This window comes from Spea bombifrons, chromosome 1 (assembly GCF_027358695.1).
Source record: "Spea bombifrons isolate aSpeBom1 chromosome 1, aSpeBom1.2.pri, whole genome shotgun sequence".
Taxonomy (NCBI): domain Eukaryota; kingdom Metazoa; phylum Chordata; class Amphibia; order Anura; family Pelobatidae; genus Spea; species Spea bombifrons.
Genome location: NC_071087.1, coordinates 495,012 through 513,002, shown reverse-complemented (window position 1 = coordinate 513,002; position 17,991 = coordinate 495,012). Strand labels below are relative to the sequence as shown.

The following is a 17,991-nucleotide window of genomic DNA, read 5'->3' as shown; positions in this document are numbered from 1 at the left end:
ATCAATAGCTGCAGACAGCCGCAGCGCCCACCGATAAACAGAGCCCTTCAGTGGCATTTAATAGAAAACAAATTTAATGGTGAAATGCCCTTTCCAACCGGCGGGCAGCCCGGACCCCCAGTCTATGTACAAAAAAAAAAAAGTAAATAATGAAAAGTCTGTTTAACAGCACAGTCTTATCAGTCCATGGGACGGGGCCCCGGGGCCTGCTCACGATGACTCCTCCTCCTGCACTTTGGATTTTTTCTTCTTCTTCTTCGTTGAGGGAGCCTCTTCCGGGACAGACGACTTCTCTGTTGGGGGAGCCTCTTCCGGGACGGACTTCTTCTTCTTCTTCTTTTTGGACGGAGCCTCTTCCTCCTCTAACCCGTTCTCAGAGACCTCTGGCTCGGATTCCTGCTTTTTCTTCTTTTTCCCAGATTCTTGCACCTAGAGAGACGAGAGACATGACAGCTCGTCACACCCAGGGACAGCTGGGGCAATTGGACCCCCTCATTATATTTACTCCCCCAGGGAAGGATTTCTGCCGATAGACGGCTGGCACGCTGTGGAATAAAATGAGACAGGGAGCTGGGCCCGGGCCTCACCTCGACATTCTTCTTGCTTTTTTTGGGGGTCGGCTCCTCAGGCTCTTCCTCCTCGGCAGCAGCCAGAGCCTCCAGACGCCTCTTCTCGCGCTTCTTTTTCTTCTTTTCCCTCTTCTCCTGCTTCCTCTTCAACTCAGACACAACTTCAGTGGCCTGGAACGAGGAGACAAGGGGGTTAAAAGACCATCTGCTCAGAGGGCAGCAAACTGCCCGCCCCACCCCATTTACCCCCAAACATGCCGCTTGTCGGATCAGCCTCATTAAATCAGTTTTTGCCTCCATGATTTCAGTCAGGAGGTTGCAACTTACATCACCTCCAAAAGCGCCACGGGGTACAACAGGAGCCCACTGCCACCCGGACCCCTGCAGCAGGGGCCCATGAGAAGCCCACCACCACCCAGACCCCTGCTGCAGGGTACACCACAAGCCCACCGCCACCCAGACACCTGCAAAGGGGTACACCACAAGCCCACCAAGCAGGGCCGAGAGAAGCCCACTCACCTCCACCAGGGCTTCCTTCATCACATCCAGGTTCTTGCGAGGAGCGTCACCGGTTTCATAGAAAGACAGCCTCTCCTCCACCTGCTCCCGGAGCTTGTCTCCAAACACGCTGGTGGGGAACTCTGCAACAGGGAATAAATCACATCACGCTAGGCCAGAACAGCACTTGATACACAAAGAGGGGGGTCTGGGGGCGCAGCTTCGCTCAGAGAATGGCTGTCAACATACACGCCAGTGTAATACTGTTGACGAAAAATATTACACATCACAGCGAAGAGCTGGAGGCCAGAACCGGCCCGACCGGCCACTCACCCGAGAAGCAATCTATCCGAGAGGCGATGGTGCACTTGTTGGCCAGGTAGCGGGAGATGCGGCCCTTGTTCTTGGCAGCCGCTCGGCCAATGAACGTCGAGTGGAAGATTAAGCCGTACTTAGGAGTGTTTCCTCTGGTCTTCAGAGCCCTGCAATGGGATTCGTGGATTCAGATTAAACGGGGAGGAAAGGAGCGAATAAATGGGGGGGGGGGGGTTGATGATTTGTGGTTCACACGCCGCTCTATTGTATGCTTATTCCACCTCAGAGGAGACACCAAAGACCCACCTCCCCCCTGGACCCTCACATTTCTGACCTGAGCGGCTGACCAGTCATACAGGAACACGGTGGTTGTTCAGACTCCGGGGCCCGGCGTTATCACCCACACGGCGCCGGACCAGAGACCCGGCAGCGCATGTCAAACTGGGGCGCCCAGTAAGCTGCCATCACCACAACCACCCGGCAGATGTACCTGAACAGGGCTTTCTCCGCGCCGAGGATCTGCACCGTGGACGCCGGGTACTTGGCGAGGTTTGTCAGGCTGCCAGCGTGGGAGATGAGACGCGCGCCGACCTGCGGAGCAGAGACACGGTTTACCCAGATGGCCAACGAGATGGGGGAAAAACAGCAATATCCCCACGAATTCCAGGAAAAATAACATAAGCTGTCAAGCCCCACTCCCTCAGTAAATCTGGCCAATAGATGTGAACGTATCAGCATGCAGACTGGGCATGGAAATACACAAGGGGTTAATTTCCATAACCGCCGAAGAGGTGGGAAATACGCTGACTGGAAACCCCTGGGGCTTCAACTCCCAGCACCCCCAGCACTGCACGTTCATCCGCCGCGCGTCACTCACCACTTCACCGATGAGCGCCGACAGGCTGGGCGCCACCTGGTTCATCTTGGAGCGGAGATATTCCTGCAGACCCTTCCGGTACTCGGACAGCGAGATGACGCGGCTCGAGAAGCTCTCGATATTAATCAGGTCAATGGGAGAGATGTCCATCCCTGCGGGGGAAGGCGGAGTCAGAACAGGGGTCCCCCCAAGACACGCCGACACAGAATGCCCCCCGTGAGCACGGCCTCCCCCACAGGGCAGAACGTACCCATGGATGAGCGCGACGCCTCGAGGATGGCCTGGGCCTTGGCGCCATCCATGGCGATCTCTTCCATCTCCTCCAGCTTCTCCTCGCTCAGCTCCTTGCGGTTCCCGATGAACTTGGCCAGGCGGCAGTACGTGAAGTTATCAGACACGATCTTTATCAGCTCCGGGAAGTGATAGCCGTACCACTCCCTGCGGGAAGAGCCGTGGTGAGTGACCCCGCACAGACGTCATAAGGGGCAAGCAAAGGGGGCATTTAACTGTCTCGCCGGTAACAAAACAGCACGGCCACGGGCGGCCCCGCTGTGGTGTATTCGGAGACGTTTCTCTGCCTCCGCTTTCTGTACAGGCAGCGGGAGGGACAGCACTGCCTGTGGTAAGCATCGGGAGGGAGCAGCACACATCGGCTGGACGGCGTTTCATGCGTGCAGCGCCGCGGAATACGACGCCGCTATATCTATTAAGTACTACCCCACGAAACCAAACCCAAGCTTCCTTCCCCATTGGATGAGGATGACGGTCGCTCACCTGACTCTCATGGAGAAGGTGTTGATGTCCTTGTCCAGCTGGTCCAACAAGCTGATGGACTGAATGATCATGTTGTCCACCCTGTTGACGTTGAACTTCACCTTGGCTCGGGAGTAACTGTGGCCGAGTCCCAGCTGCGCCTTGGAGGCCGACTGAGCGGTGAGACCCTTCACCAGCGAGTGGAAGTGCAGCCGGATCCCTGCAGGAAAGAAGCCTTAATAACCCAGAAGCAGCATGTCTGCCGCCAGACCCTGGCCACGGACCCCCACTCTCACCTCGCAGGATCTCGGCCACCACGCCACCCGTCTGACATGCAATTTTCAGCTCCTCCTGGACGGCAGCTCCAATCTTGGGATCTCCTACACCCAGCAGTGCCTTCTTCCTCTTGGCCGGCATGTGAGTCTCCAGGAACAGCTTGAGTTCCTCGTGCAGGACCCCTGGGGGCCAGAAGAAATGCACTACAGTCACCAAAACCGCCATGACACTGGGCAACAAAGAGTTAAAAGGCACGTCATCCAAGAACTGCAACCCCCCCTGTAACACCAGAGGCCGCCAGCAGATGGCAATAGCACCCAGCAGCAACGTTACATTCATACTCTGGGGGGCAAAGCAAATCCAAAGCTGAGTGGGGCTTGTGCCTCCCACCAACCTGTGACATCATGATCAGGAGTGAGGCGATGACATAACATGTGCCCATTACAGCCCATGTTCCGGGAACGACAGAGGTGCTCAGTAACATACAAGCTGACATCACCGCATTCAGTGGATTGACAGATTAGTTACACATCACGGCACCCGGCAGAGACACGGCGCAGATCTGTGGCCCCCGGCGCGGAGCCCGGCCCCTCCCCCATCAGCCTTACCCTCAGAGATAGCGTTCACATTCTCCAGGGCACTTTGGGCCGACTTGAAGGGCAGGAAGGCGGCGAGCTTCACGATGCCGTTAAACTTGGCGATGTTCAGGAGACTCTCCTCCACCTGCAGAGAACGAAGGCGAGAGAAGAGCGGAGTTACCCCCAGACACAACAGACCCGTGGAAACCCCACTACTCTAAGCCATCCAGGCAGAGAATCACGGGACTTGCAGTCCAGTGGCTGGAGAGACGGAGCATGAGTCATCCTCAGCCAGTGAGAACACACCGGCAGGCACCAGCGACCCGGTATTACTCCGCGGCATTACCCCCAGCACCTGCGCTCAGGACAGTGAGTGACGTCATCACTTTACTCAGTGGATTGACAGATTCTGAACACATCACAGCGCATCGCCCCCCCCCACCAGGGACCCCAAAGAGCCTCACCTGCGGGAGCAGCATCCCGATCTCCTCCACCTCCTTAACGGCAAACAGCGCATAGCCGGCGGCATGTTCAAACAGCACGTGGAGCAGAACCTGGAAAGAAGGAAGAGCGCGTTACCAAAAAACGCGGAGCGGCCCGCCGGAAACGCAGCGCCACACATCTGACCTTAGCACGCGTAATCGCAGCGCCCCGCCGCCGCCACAGATAGCCAGCTGTGTAACGCAGCTCACTGTACGGCGCTGCGGAATATGACGGCGATATATTGAATCTCAACGCGGTCTACCATAACCGCTACCAGGTGCAGAAGACCTGCCGCAGATTTAGGGCAGAGGGGCCCAGAGGACGATGCCTCACCGGGTAACTGCAGATAACGGGGCCGGTGAGCTGGGGGACAGTCACGCGGTGTTACAACCCGACTACTGGCTATAACGCCATAACTCGGGGCCGGCTGCGACCCAGTACGCAGCATGAGGCGGGACAAGGTCCTCGGCCCGCACGGGGACCCTCCTGTGGAACGCACCGAATAACCTTTCGGCGAGGCCGAAGGCGCGCACACAGCCCACACTCACCATGTCTCCCTCCCGCGTGTCGCAAACAGACTGAGCTCAGTGTGCCCGCCGTCCTGAGCCACACCACGAGACGGCCCCGCCTACCCAGAACAGCCAATGACAGACGAAAGACAGGCCACGCCCATCAGGCACAGCCAGTAGCCGCGCGGCTACAGAGAGTGAGAACGAGAGGCTTCCTGTCCACGCGCCCCAGGGTGTGCTCTCTATGGTACTTCGGAGGACCCGAAAGCCTAACACGTGCTAACTGCGCAGAGGGCGCTTCCGGTGAGAGGCCGACTGGCAGACTTCTCTATGATTATTCGGAGGCCCTAATAAGAAAGCACGTGGCCAACGATTATAGAGTAAGAAGTAAAGTCAAGTGAGCACTTGGAGCCTCAGAGGTCTCTTCATCAGACGGCTCTGTAACCATGTTTTTGTGTACATGCGTATTGGAGTGAATGTTGTTTGGAGCCCGGTGCATTTCCCTGCATGCACATGACAGGAAATGCATCGGAGTCGGAGTGACACGCGCTTCAATGCGCGGTACATACACGGGCGGGACTGCCGCTTTATTTGCTGTAGGAGCCCGGTGGTGGGTAACAGTTCACATAGGAGGATCCCCGTTCAGGGGTAAAACCGTCTCTGCCACCCAGCAGAGCAGGTGCCCGGGGGATTACTTCTCAGCTGGCACGGAAATTCCGCTGGTTTCCATGGTGACTGCTCCGTTATCATTTGGTGTTAATGGCGTAAGTGACGCCGGTGCTGTAAGCGTGGCCATCGCCGGGTTAGTGAGTGACAGGAGGCAAATAGCGATGCACTAATGTCCTGTCCGCTTCATCAGGGGCAATACTGTGCAGGCTCTGTACAGCGCTACAGAGCCTGCTGGCGCTATATCAATGTGATGGGTCATGTGATCTCGCGCTACGAGGCGCCGTTAACGCCTGTTGCTGGCAGAGCTTGAGGCTCTTGGCACTCTGGTACCTGGCCCCCGGCAGGCCCCCGTGGGCACCGCTGAGCTGAGCTGTCGGTAAGTCCATGGCGGCTGGGACAGGCCGTGCTGTCCGTAAGTCGTGGAGGTCGGGACCGGTTGAGCTGTCCGTAAGTCGTGGAGGTCGGGACAGGCTCAGCTGTCGGTAAGACGTGGAGGTCGGGACCGGCTCAGCTGTCGGTAAGACGTGGAGGTCGGGACCGGCTCAGCTGTCGGTAAGACGTGGAGGTCGGGACCGGCTCAGCTGTCGGTAAGTCCGTGGTGGCCAGGACAGGCTGAGCTGTCGGTAAGTCGTGGAGGTCGGGACAGGCTCAGCTGTCGGTAAGACGTGGAGGTCGGGACCGGCTCAGCTGTCGGTAAGACGTGGAGGTCGGGACCGGCTCAGCTGTCGGTAAGTCCGTGGTGGCCAGGACAGGCTGAGCTGTCGGTAAGTCCGTTGGTGGCCGGGACAGGCTGAGCTGTCGGTAAGTCTGTGGTGGCTGGGACAGGCTGAGCTGTCGGTAAGTCCGTGGTGGCTGGGACAGGCTGAGCTGTCGGTAGTTTGTGCCAAAAGAAAGTAATGAAAACCAGTGTGAAGCGGGATTTTCAGAGAGAAAAATGTAAATATACTTCCCTTTCCCGTAAAAAACATTCTCCAGGTGTTTGAAGTACGCAAAAAGACCACTAGGGGGCGCTCGGGTATACCGGTTTGGAAAATAAAAAAGGAAAACTAATAGTGTAGTGGTTTGCACAGACAGTCTAACGGGATATCTATTGTATGCGCTCACAATGTGTATACGTATATTCAAGCCTCATATGCATCAAATCCTCCGGGAGGTGTGTGGAGTATATAAAGGAAGAAGAAAAAACACATAGGAACACAATGGTGTGCTATCAAATTTGTTGATAGTTGATGTTGCTGTAGTTTATTTCAAGGCCCAAACCATAGCAAGACACTGATTTTCCAAAAGTGGCAAATACACAGCAGGGCGCTCGTCCCGCGTCTCAACTACCTGAAGCAACTCGGCTGCCAGCCCATACTTACAGGCAGCACTCTGTGCTGGGAACCGCCGGTGGAAATTAGGGGCATGTAGTACCAGGGAGTCGGTCAGGGCCCGAAGTACCGGAGAGTAGGTCAGGGCCCACAGTACCGGGGAGTCGGTCAGGGCCCGGAGTACCGGGGAGTCGGTCAGGGCCCGGAGTACCGGGGAGTCGGTCAGGGCCCGCAGTACCGGGGAGTCGGTCAGGGCCCGCAGTACCGGGGAGTCGGTCAGGGCCCCCAGTACCGGGGAGTCGGTCAGGGCCCGGAGTACCGGGGAGTCGGTCAGGGCCCGGAGTACCGGGAGTCGGTCAGGGCCCGGAGTACAGCGGAGTCGGTCAGGGCCCCGGAGTACCAGGGAGTCGGTCAGGGCCCGCAGTACCGGGGAGTCGGTCAGGGCCCCCAGTACCGGGGAGTCGGTCAGTGCCCCCAGTACCGGGGAGTCGGTCAGTGCCCCCAGTACCGGGGAGTCGGTCAGTGCCCCCAGTACCGGGGAGTCGGTCAGGGCCCGCAGTACAGCGGAGTCGGTCAGGGCCCGCAGTACAGCGGAGTCGGTCAGGGCCCGCAGTACCGGGGAGTCGGTCAGGGCCCGGAGTACAGGAGAGTCGGTCAGGGCCCCGAGTACCGGAGAGTCGGTCAGGTACCGGAGAGTCGGTCATAGCCCGGAGTACCGGAGAGTCGGTCAGGGCCCGGAGTACCGGGGAGTCGGTCAGGGCCCGCAGTACCGGGGAGTCGGTCAGGGCCCGCAGTACCGGGGAGTCGGTCAGGGCCCCCAGTACCGGGGAGTCGGTCAGGGCCCCCAGTACCGGGGAGTCGGTCAGGGCCCCCAGTACCGGGGAGTCGGTCAGGGCCCGGAGTACCGGGGAGTCGGTCAGGGCCCCGGAGTACAGGAGAGTCGGTCAGGGCCCGCAGTACAGCGGAGTCGGTCAGGGCCCGGAGTACCAGGGAGTCGGTCAGGGCCCGCAGTACCGGGGAGTCGGTCAGGGCCCCCAGTACCGGGGAGTCGGTCAGTGCCCCCAGTACCGGGGAGTCGGTCAGGGCCCGCAGTACAGCGGAGTCGGTCAGGGCCCGGAGTACCAGGGAGTCGGTCAGGGCCCGCAGTACCGGGGAGTCGGTCAAGGCCCGGAGAGTCGGTCAGGGCCCGGAGTACAGGAGAGTCGGTCAGGGCCCCGAGTACCGGAGAGTCGGTCAGGGCCAGGAGTACCGGGGAGTCGGTCAGGGCCCGGAGTGCCGGAGAGTCGGTCAGGGCCCGGAGTACCGGAGAGTCGGTCAGGGCCCGGAGTACCGGAGAGTCGGTCAGGGCCCGGAGTACCGGAGAGTTAAGGAGTTGATGTCCCACTTAACCACTCGAGGAAGTGCCTTCTCAGGGCGATGGTTTGGGGTTGGGCCGGAGTGCTGTCATCTCCTATAATATAGTTTCACTCCCACTGGGGAAAGGTGGAGTCCCAGACACTGCAGGAAGTGAGAGGGGAGAGAGAGGAGAGAAGCGGAAGCGGGCAGGAGAGAGAAATCTGAGTGTAAGAGAGAGGCCTCCCGAGTGATATGGGGTACTGTGAAGTGGTACAGGGAGGGAGGCATTAGGGCAGATTGCGTCGGGGAGAGTCACTGAGACACTTATGGGAGAGAGTACAGAGTCAGACAGCACGGGTCTGTTTGTAATGTAGGGGATGTGACTGCGTTATCAGGACTGGTCAGACAGCGGCGGGTCTGTATGTAATGTAGGGGATGTGACTGCGTTATCAGGACTGGTCAGACAGCGGCGGGTCTGTATGTAATGTAGGGGATGTGACTGCGTTATCAGGACTGGTCAGACAGCGGCGGGTCTGTATGTAATGTAGGGGATGTGACTGCGTTATCAGGACTGGTCAGACAGCGGCGGGTTTGTATGTAATGTAGGGGATGTGACTGCGTTATCAGGACTGGTCAGACAGCGGCGGGTCTGTATGTAATGTAGGGGACGTGACTGCGTTATCAGGACTGGTCAGACAGCGGCGGGTCTGTATGTAATGTAGGGGATGTGACTGCGTTATCAGGACTGGTCAGACAGCGGCGGGTCTGTATATAATGTAGGGGATGTGACTGCGTTATCAGGACTGGTCAGACAGCGGCGGGTCTGTATGTAATGTAGGGAATGTGACTGCGGTATCAGGACTGGTCAGACAGCTGCGGGTCTGTATGTAATGTAGGAGATGTGACTGCATTATCAGGACTGGTCAGACAGCGGCGGGTCTGTACGTAATGTAGGGGACGTGACTGCGTTATCAGGACTGGTCAGACAGCGGCGGGTTTGTATGTAATGTAGGGGATGTGACTGCGTTATCAGGACTGGTCAGACAGCGGCGGGTCTGTATGTAATGTAGGGGATGTGACTGCGTTATCAGGACTGGTCAGACAGCGGCGGGTCTGTATGTAATGTAGGGAATGTGACTGCGGTATCAGGACTGGTCAGACAGCTGCGGGTCCGTATGTAATGTAGGAGATGTGACTGCATTATCAGGACTGGTCAGACAGCGGCGGGTCTGTACGTAATGTAGGGGACGTGACTGCGTTATCAGGACTGGTCAGACAGCGGCGGGTCTGTATGTAATGTAGGGGATGTGACTGCGTTATCAGGACTGGTCAGACAGCGGCGGGTTTGTATGTAATGTAGGGGATGTGACTGCGTTATCAGGACTGGTCAGACAGCGGCGGGTCTGTATGTAATGTAGGGGATGTGACTGCGTTATCAGGACTGGTCAGACAGCGACGGGTCTGTATGTAATGTAGGGGATGTGACTGCGTTATCAGGACTGGTCAGACAGCGGCGGGTGTGTATGTAATGTAGGGGATGTGACTGCGTTATCAGGACTGGTCAGACAGCAGCGGGTCTGTATGTAATGTAGGGGATGTGACTGCGTTATCAGGACTGGTCAGACAGCGGCGGGTCTGTATGTAATGTAGGGGATGTGACTGCGTTATCAGGACTGGTCAGACAGCGGCGGGTCTGTATGTAATGTAGGGAATGTGACTGCGGTATCAGGACTGGTCAGACAGCTGCGGGTCTGTATGTAATGCAGGAGATGTGACTGCATTATCAGGACTGGTCAGACAGCGGCGGGTCTGTACGTAATGTAGGGGACGTGACTGCGTTATCAGGACTGGTCAGACAGCGCGGGTCTGTGTGTAATGTAGGGGATGTGACTGCGTTATCAGGACTGGTCAGACAGCGGCGGGTCTGTATGTAATGTAGGGGATGTGACTGCGTTATCAGGACTGGTCAGACAGCGGCGGGTCTGTATGTAATGTAGGGGATGTGACTGCATTATCAGGACTGGTCAGACAGCGGCGGGTCTGTATGTAATGTAGGGGATGTGACTGCGTTATCAGGACTGGTCAGACAGCGCGGGTCTGTGTGTAATGTAGGGGATGTGACTGCGTTATCAGGACTGGTCAGACAGCAGCGGGTCTGTATGTAATGTAGGGGATGTGCCTGCGGTATCAGGACTGGTCAGACAGCGGCGGGTCTGTATGTAATGTAGGGGATGTGACTGCGTTATCAGGACTGGTCAGACAGCGCGGGGTCTGTATGTAATGTAGGGGATGTGACTGCGTTATCAGGACTGGTCAGACAGCGGCGGGTCTGTATGTAATGTAGGGGATGTGACTGCGTTATCAGGACTGGTCAGACAGCGGCGGGTCTGTATGTAATGTAGGGGATGTGACTGCGTTATCAGGACTGGTCAGACAGCGGCGGGTCTGTATGTAATGTAGGGGATGTGACTGCGTTATCAGGACTGGTCAGACAGCGGCGGGTCTGTATGTAATGTAGGGGGTGTGACTGCGTTATCAGGACTGGTCAGACAGCGGCGGGTCTGTATGTAATGTAGGGGGTGTGACTGCGTTATCAGGACTGGTCAGACAGCGGCGGGTCTGTATGTAATGTAGGGGATGTGACTGCATTATCAGGACTGGTCAGACAGCGGCGGGTCTGTACGTAATGTAGGGGACGTGACCGCGTTATCAGGACTGGTCAGACAGCGGCGGGTCTGTATGTAATGTAGGGGATGTGACTGCGTTATCAGGACTGGTCAGACAGCAGCGGGTCTGTATGTAATGTAGGGGATGTGACTGCGTTATCAGGACTGGTCAGACAGCGGCGGGTCTGTATGTAATGTAGGGGATGTGACCACATTATCAGGACTGGTCAGACAGCGGCGGGTCTGTATGTAATGTAGGGGATGTGGCTGCGTTATCAGGACTGGTCAGACAGCGACAGGTCTGTATGTAATGTAGGGGATGTGACTGCGTTATCAGGACTGGTCAAACAGCGGCGGGTGTGTATGTAATGTAGGGGATGATGCGTTATCAGGACTGGTCAGACAGCGACGGGTCTGTATGTAATGTAGGGGATGTGACTGCATTATCAGGACTGGTCAGACAGCGGCGGGTGTGTATGTAATGTAGGGGATGATGCGTTATCAGGACTGGTCAGACAGCGACGGGTCTGTATGTAATGTAGGGGATGTGACTGCATTATCAGGACTGGTCAGACAGCGGCGGGTCTGTATGTAATGTAGGGGATGTGATTGCGTTATCAGGACTGGTCAGACAGCGGCGGGTCTGTATGTAATGTAGGGGATGTGACTGCGTTATCAGGACTGGTCAGACAGCGGCGGGTGTGTATGTAATGTAGGGGATGATGTTTTATCAGGACTGGTCAGACAGCGGCGGGTCTGTATGTAATGTAGGGGATGTGACTGCGTTATCAGGACTGGTCAGACAGCGGCGGGTCTGTATGTAATGTAGGGGATGTGACTGCATTATCAGGACTGGTCAGACAGTGGCGGGTCTGTATGTAATGTAGGGGATGTGCCTGCGTTATCAGGACTGGTCAGACAGCGGCGGGTCTGTATGTAATGTAGGGGATGTGCCTGCGTTATCAGGACTGGTCAGACAGCGGCGGGTCTGTATGTAATGTAGGGGGTGTGACTGCGTTATCAGGACTGGTCAGACAGCGGCGGGTCTGTATGTAATGTAGGGAATGTGACTGCGTTATCAGGACTGGTCAGACAGCGGCGGGTCTGTATGTAATGTAGGGGATGTGACTGCGTTATCAGGACTGGTCAGACAGCGGCGGGTCTGTATGTAATGTAGTGGATGTGACTGCGTTATCAGGACTGGTCAGACAGCGGCGGGTCTGTATGTAATGTAGGGGATGTGACTGCGTTATCAGGACTGGTCAGACAGCGGCGGGTCTGTATGTAATGTAGGGGGTGTGACTGCGTTATCAGGACTGGTCAGACAGCGGCGGGTCTGTATGTAATGTAGGGGATGTGACCGCGTTATCAGGACTGGTCAGACAGCGGCGGGTCTGTATGTAATGTAGGGGATGTGACTGCGTCATCAGGACTGGTCAGACAGCGGCGGGTCTGTATGTAATGTAGGGGATGTGACTGCGTCATCAGGACTGGTCAGACAGCGGCGGGTCTGTATGTAATGTAGGGGATGTGACCGCGTTATCAGGACTGGTCAGACAGCGGCGGGTCTGTATGTAATGTAGGGGATGTGACCGCGTTATCAGGACTGGTCAGACAGCGGCGGGTCTGTATGTAATGTAGGGGATGTGACCGCGTTATCAGGACTGGTCAGACAGCGACGGGTCTGTATGCAATGTAGGGGGTGTGACTGCGTTATCAGGACTGGTCAGACAGCGGCGGGTCTGTATGTAATGTAGGGGGTATGACTGCGTTATCAGGACTGGTCAGACAGCGGCGGGTCTGTATGTAATGTAGGGGATGTGACTGCGTTATCAGGACTGGTCAGACAGCGGCGGGTCTGTATGTAATGTAGGGGATGTGACTGCGTTATCAGGACTGGTCAGACAGCGGCGGGTCTGTATGTAATGTAGGGGATGTGACCGCATTATCAGGACTGGTCAGACAGCGGCGGGTCTGTATGTAATGTAGGGGATGTGACTGCGTCATCAGGACTGGTCAGACAGCGGCGGGTTTGTATGTAATGTAGGGGATGTGACCGCGTTATCAGGACTGGTCAGACAGCGGCGGGTCTGTATGTAATGTAGGGGATGTGACCGCGTTATCAGGACTGGTCAGACAGCGGCGGGTCTGTATGTAATGTAGGGGATGTGACCGCGTTATCAGGACTGGTCAGACAGCGACGGGTCTGTATGCAATGTAGGGGGTGTGACTGCGTTATCAGGACTGGTCAGACAGCGGCGGGTCTGTATGTAATGTAGGGGGTATGACTGCGTTATCAGGACTGGTCAGACAGCGGCGGGTCTGTATGTAATGTAGGGGATGTGACTGCGTTATCAGGACTGGTCAGACAGCGGCGGGTCTGTATGTAATGTAGGGGATGTGACTGCGTTATCAGGACTGGTCAGACAGCGGCGGGTCTGTATGTAATGTAGGGGATGTGACCGCGTTATCAGGACTGGTCAGACAGCGGCGGGTCTGTATGTAATGTAGGGGGTGTGACTGCGTTATCAGGACTGGTCAGACAGCGCGGGGCTGTATGTAATGTAGGGGATGTGACTGCGTTATCAGGACTGGTCAGACAGCGGCGGGTCTGTATGTAATGTAGGGGATGTGACTGCGTTATCAGGACTGGTCAGACAGCGGCGGGTCTGTATGTAATGTAGGGGATGTGACCGCATTATCAGGACTGGTCAGACAGCGGCGGGTCTGTATGTAATGTAGGGGATGAAGCGTTATCAGGACTGGTCAGACATGGCTGCTTTGTATGTAAATCCCGTGCTCGTGTGTTTTTCGCACTCCAGGAGGATGGCGCAGAGTAGGTTACCGGACAGCCTCACCAGCATCTGTCTGCAGAACATCGCAGGGAACATGCATAGCGTGTGGCTGACAGATTACACGGATAAGTACATGGAGGAGCACATGTTCATGTACATAGAGGGGCCGTTCAATCAGCTAGGTGAGTGAGGTGGGGAGGTCACACTGTGGCCACCAGCAGTCTCTTTATGAGAGGTTGTGACCCAGTCTGCTAGCCCAATAGCCCTGCGCAGAAAGCTGTGGGGTTCAGTCACATGACGGGGGATGTACCGGCCCCCTGGACAGGCAGAGGAGATCCATCATCTATTGGAGAAATAACTAAGATACCGCTGAAAGGTGATGTCCTCATGCTGGGGACTGAAGGAGAGAGAAGAGCAAGAGAGGACTAGAGAGAGGGGATGGGGAGAGGAGTGAGAGAGGGGATGGGGAGAGGAGAGAGAGAGGGGATGGGGAGAGGAGAGAGAGAGGGAATGGGGAGAGAAGAGAGAGAGGGGATGGGGAGAGAAGAGAGAGAGGGGATGGGGAAGAGAGAGAGGGGATGGGGAGAGGAGAGAGAGGGGGGATGGGGAGAGGAGAGAGAGGGGGGATGGGGAGAGGAGAGAGAGGGGGAATGGGGAGAGGAGAGAGGGGGAATGGGGAGAGGAGAGAGGGGGAATGGGGAAAGGAGAGAGAGAGGGAATGGGGAGAGGAGAGAGAGAGAGAGAGAGGGGCTGGGGATAGAAGAGAGAGAAGGGATGGAAGAGAGAGAGGGGAGGGGGAGGGAAGAGAGAGAGGGGAGGGGGAGGGAAGAGAGAGAGGGGAGGGGGAGGGAAGAGAGAGAGAGGGGATGGGAGAGAGACATTGAAATACATAAAGGGAAAAAAGGGCAGGAGGGAAGTTTAAAGGACAACAGGTAAAATGCTGACATGTAACTTTACTGAGGGGGTGGTAGATAAGTGGAACAGCCTCCCAGTAGAGATGGTAGAGTTTAATAGAGCAATAAAAGCCTGCACTGAAACGTTGCAGTACGGGCCGTGGTGTGTGTGTGTGTAACTCCGTTTCCCCTCCCCCGCAGCAGGGAACATGGTGCAGGAGCTGATAAAGATACTAGGAGACTCTCACAAGTTGACCCGAGCCGCCCTCCACCTCCTCCTCCAGCCTCACCTCACCCAGCTCAGCCTGCGACCATGCGCAGGACTCGTTAACAACACGATCGCTCAGTTAGTGAGCATGCGCTGTAAGGTGAGTACACTGTCCCACCATATAATGCACCGTACACCACCTGACCATATCAACACTCCTCTGCTTACTGCCTGACCATATACACCCCTCTGTACCGTACCTCCTGACCCTGTATATACCCCCCCATCCCACAGTCTGACCCTCACCCCCTGTATACCGCCACCTGACCCTATATATATATACCATCCCCATATACCATGGTCTGACTCTCTATATTCCTTCTCTGTAAAGCACCCTCTGACCCTGACCTGTGCTCCGTTCTCTGCTGGTTTTTCCTCCCCAGTAATAACTCCCCGCTTCCTTTCCAGTCCCTCACATCTCTGGATTTGCACTCCTGCCACCGTGTAGGCGCCCCATCCCTGACTCTGCTGGTTGAACGATTGCCTCGTCTTGTCAAGCTCTGCCTGTCGGACACTCAGTGTGACGCTCTCGTGCTGTCCGCCGTGGGCTCTCGCTGCCAGAGACTCCGCGAGCTGGACGTGTCCCGCTGCAGGAAGGTGACCCCGTTATCCCTGCTCAGCCTGGGGTACAACTGTAAAGAGGGCTCTTTCCGCGGCCAGGCCCTGCGGGGGCTTCTGATACGGGATGTGATATCACAGAATTGCCCGGAGGAGTGGGTGCATGCGCTGACCTTCCTGCTGCTGGCCCTACCCAGACTGGAGCTCCTTTCTCACCCTCTCCTCCCCCACGCTCTACGCCTCCTCCATGGACAAAGGTTCGGCTGCGCAGGAAGGTCGCCCGATGGCTTCCCTTCACTGGCTGAGGTGGCCCGCGCCCGGACAGCGAAGGAGAGTCTCCAGAACGGTGTCACGGATTTACCAAGCCACGCCCCCCAGGAGCAGAGGGCGGGACGCAGAGGGAAGGGCGTGGTGGGCTTGGTCCTGCCCCTGAAGAAGCTCGAAGACCTGGAGGAGCCAGACGTGTCCTTGTTGGGGTGTCTGTGCCCAGGGGTGGAAGACGTTACCATCTCCCTCGGGGGCCAGGCCGGGCCGGTTTGGAGCCTCATGCAATGGCCGTCCCTGAGCCGCCTCACGCTGCACTGCCCCGAACACCCCACCAGGAGCCTGGAGGAGCTGTTGCCCCCACTGGGCGGTGTGGCCAGGAGGCTGCGTTTTCTCTCTATTCAGAACTTGGTGTGGGGTGAGGAGGACTCGCTCTCCACGCTGCTCTCCCTCTGCTCTGATCTCCACACCTTTCAGGGTCATCTCGCCCCGAGCCGCCGGACCTGGCCTCAGAACGAGGCAGAACTCCCTCCATGGGGCGAGGATACCATCCCTCTGCCTCGGCTGAAGATCTTCAGTCTGCTCATGGAAGAGGGGGAAGCGTGGCCCCCACGCCTCCAGCACAGCCTGGGGGGCTCCTTGGTGTCTGTCCTGCGCGGCAGCCCTGAGCTGGAGAGCCTGTCTCTTGTGGGGGTCTCGTGTAACTTGGATCTGGTGTTCCAGACCACCTTCGCTCTCGTTTCTCCTCCTCTGTTCCCGAAGCTGAAGGAGGTTTCACTGCGTCGGAGTCTGGTTTCGGCAGCCGGGGCGTCAGCGTTACTGAGACTGAAGGGGTTAAAGGTCCTGGACCTGTCCCACTGCCAGGATGTCACACGGAGAGACCACCACAGACTTCAAGAAAAAGCCCAAAAGGCCGGTCTCGGCGTTCTGATAAGCTGGCAGTGAAGTGGTGGGGTGCGCCCCCCAGGGAAGGAAAGGGTTAAACGGAGCACTAATACAGAAGCAGCACTTTATACAGAAAGCTTTATGCAGTAATTTGACTAAAATGTCGCATTTTCATAGTAAATTGATTGTTAATTAGACTCTATCGTTATTCTGTCGCCGACCAATTAACACTTTACTACCTGTAGCAGGAAGTCACTCTCCAACACCTAGAAACCCAGAACCTGCCGGCAGATCGGCCCCGTCTCTCTCTCCCCTCCTTTCTCTCCTTTCCCACGTCTCTCCAGGGCCAGACAGTCCAGGTGCCGGTCGACCCGCACAGATGTGGCCCAACGGTCGCCTAATGCTGGGCCTGTGCGAAGAAAATCCTTTACCCCACAGGTTCCTGCTTCCCCTGGGCAGAAAAAGAGAGTTTCTTCACACAATGTGCGGATGGCACAACGGTAAGCTGCAGGCCAGCGTTAGTCCGCTGTCGGGCCACATGGACATTAACAAGGCCGCCGTGAAACATCCTACAATGTTTTCAGCAGCGAAGAAGCTGGGCGGGAGCGAAACCCAAACAGGAATCTCCCACGCAAGGAAGTAACGATGTTTATACTCCTCGAAGCCACACTTCGTAATCTAACCTATTGCATGCGCCACCAGACTCTGGCAGCAGATGAGGCGCGTTCGGCCCCCACCGGCCGGGTACCAGGTGACTTATCAGTCTTTAGGAAGTTCTCTGTCGCTGCGTTATCGATCATAGCGAGCGATATAATTTATATAAAATATAAGTGAACGGCAGCGGCCTCCATCTCTGCGAGGCCCCAAAGTCCCACTCGAGGCTCCTCTGAGGTGTGCGCCTACTCTGTGATCGTTTATTAATGGCTGAGGAATCTGGAGCATTTGAATCCTCCTCCTGAATGTTATAGAGGGAACTAAACATTGATCTGACACCGGGGAGTTGTCTGCAATGCAGGGGGTACTGGGCAGCAGGGGGTACTGGGGTCACCATCAGGACCATCATCAGAAGACAGGACTTCCCTGCCCAGTGCCACTCCAGGTCCTCCCTGCCCCATCCCACCCTAAGGTCCTACCTGCCCCATCCCACTCCAGGACCTACCTCCCCTATCCCACCCCTGGTCCTACCTGCCCCATGCTTTTCCCACTGTCACACCCCATGAGCAACTAGGCCCCAAATTCAGAAAGGGGCCAGGAGCCTGATTTTCATGTACTGTCCCGCTGTCCTACTTTCTCGTTCCTCATTGGCTGTTTCTGTCAAGCTCCACCCTACAGTGACAGTTTTCCTGTCTTGCTGTGGTCGATTTCTGGATTTCTGTATGCTCTGTTCTGTGCTTCTGATTCCTGGATTCCAGTCCTGCTCTTTGCTTCAGCTTCTGTTTCCTTTATAAGGTGCGCCTCACCCGTTTGTTATGTTTGTCTCAGTCAGCAGT

The 17,991-nt window shown here is 56.6% G+C and overlaps 2 protein-coding genes and 2 non-coding genes across 5 annotated transcripts; 1 reads left to right on the top strand and 3 right to left on the bottom strand.

Moving 5' to 3' along the window:
• Positions 1-42: 42 nt before the first annotated feature.
• On the bottom strand, positions 43-4,935 carry NOP56 (NOP56 ribonucleoprotein). Of its 2 annotated transcripts, none has more exons than XM_053458026.1 (12): positions 4,898-4,927; positions 4,331-4,420; positions 3,897-4,011; positions 3,309-3,470; positions 3,034-3,232; positions 2,510-2,697; positions 2,260-2,411; positions 1,873-1,973; positions 1,401-1,549; positions 1,089-1,210; positions 588-740; positions 43-429 (listed from the first exon to the last, which is right to left on the bottom strand). In XM_053458026.1, exons 1-12 carry the CDS (start codon positions 4,898-4,900, stop codon positions 211-213), a joined length of 1,653 nt encoding a protein of 550 aa, XP_053314001.1. In that variant the 5' UTR covers positions 4,901-4,927; the 3' UTR covers positions 43-210. The 2 variants fall into 2 exon arrangements, with proteins under 2 accessions (XP_053314001.1, XP_053314002.1); XM_053458027.1 differs by having other exon boundaries at positions 401-523; positions 565-740; positions 4,898-4,935.
• LOC128468406 (small nucleolar RNA SNORD57) lies at positions 836-906 on the bottom strand. Its single transcript, XR_008345832.1, has one exon. It is a non-coding gene; the product is annotated as a small nucleolar RNA SNORD57 (small nucleolar RNA).
• On the bottom strand, positions 2,764-2,898 carry LOC128468495 (small nucleolar RNA SNORA51). Its single transcript, XR_008345848.1, has one exon. It is a non-coding gene; the product is annotated as a small nucleolar RNA SNORA51 (small nucleolar RNA).
• Positions 4,936-8,337: 3,402 nt separating the features above from the next.
• On the top strand, positions 8,338-16,698 carry LOC128468322 (uncharacterized). The gene is made up of 4 exons (XM_053450014.1): positions 8,338-8,399; positions 13,661-13,815; positions 14,728-14,894; positions 15,203-16,698. The coding sequence occupies exons 2-4, from the start codon at positions 13,665-13,667 to the stop codon at positions 16,559-16,561; spliced, it is 1,677 nt and encodes a 558-aa protein (XP_053305989.1). The 5' UTR covers positions 8,338-8,399; positions 13,661-13,664; the 3' UTR covers positions 16,562-16,698.
• The last annotated feature ends 1,293 nt before the right edge of the window (positions 16,699-17,991 follow it).

Bases quoted from the DNA above. Each gene is read 5' to 3' on its own strand.
- NOP56 (XM_053458026.1), bottom strand. The intron at 2,412-2,509 runs GTACGTTCTGCC...CTTCCCCCGCAG, and splicing joins GGCGTCGCGCTCATCCATGG to GGATGGACATCTCTCCCATT. The intron at 741-1,088 runs GTGAGTGGGCTT...TCCTCGTTCCAG, and splicing joins TGAAGGAAGCCCTGGTGGAG to GCCACTGAAGTTGTGTCTGA.
- LOC128468322 (XM_053450014.1), top strand. From the start codon at position 13,665: ATGGCGCAGAGTAGGTTACCGGACAGCCTCACCAGCATCTGTCTGCAG. The intron at 13,816-14,727 runs GTGAGTGAGGTG...CCTCCCCCGCAG, and splicing joins GGGGCCGTTCAATCAGCTAG to CAGGGAACATGGTGCAGGAG. The intron at 14,895-15,202 runs GTGAGTACACTG...CTTCCTTTCCAG, and splicing joins TAGTGAGCATGCGCTGTAAG to TCCCTCACATCTCTGGATTT.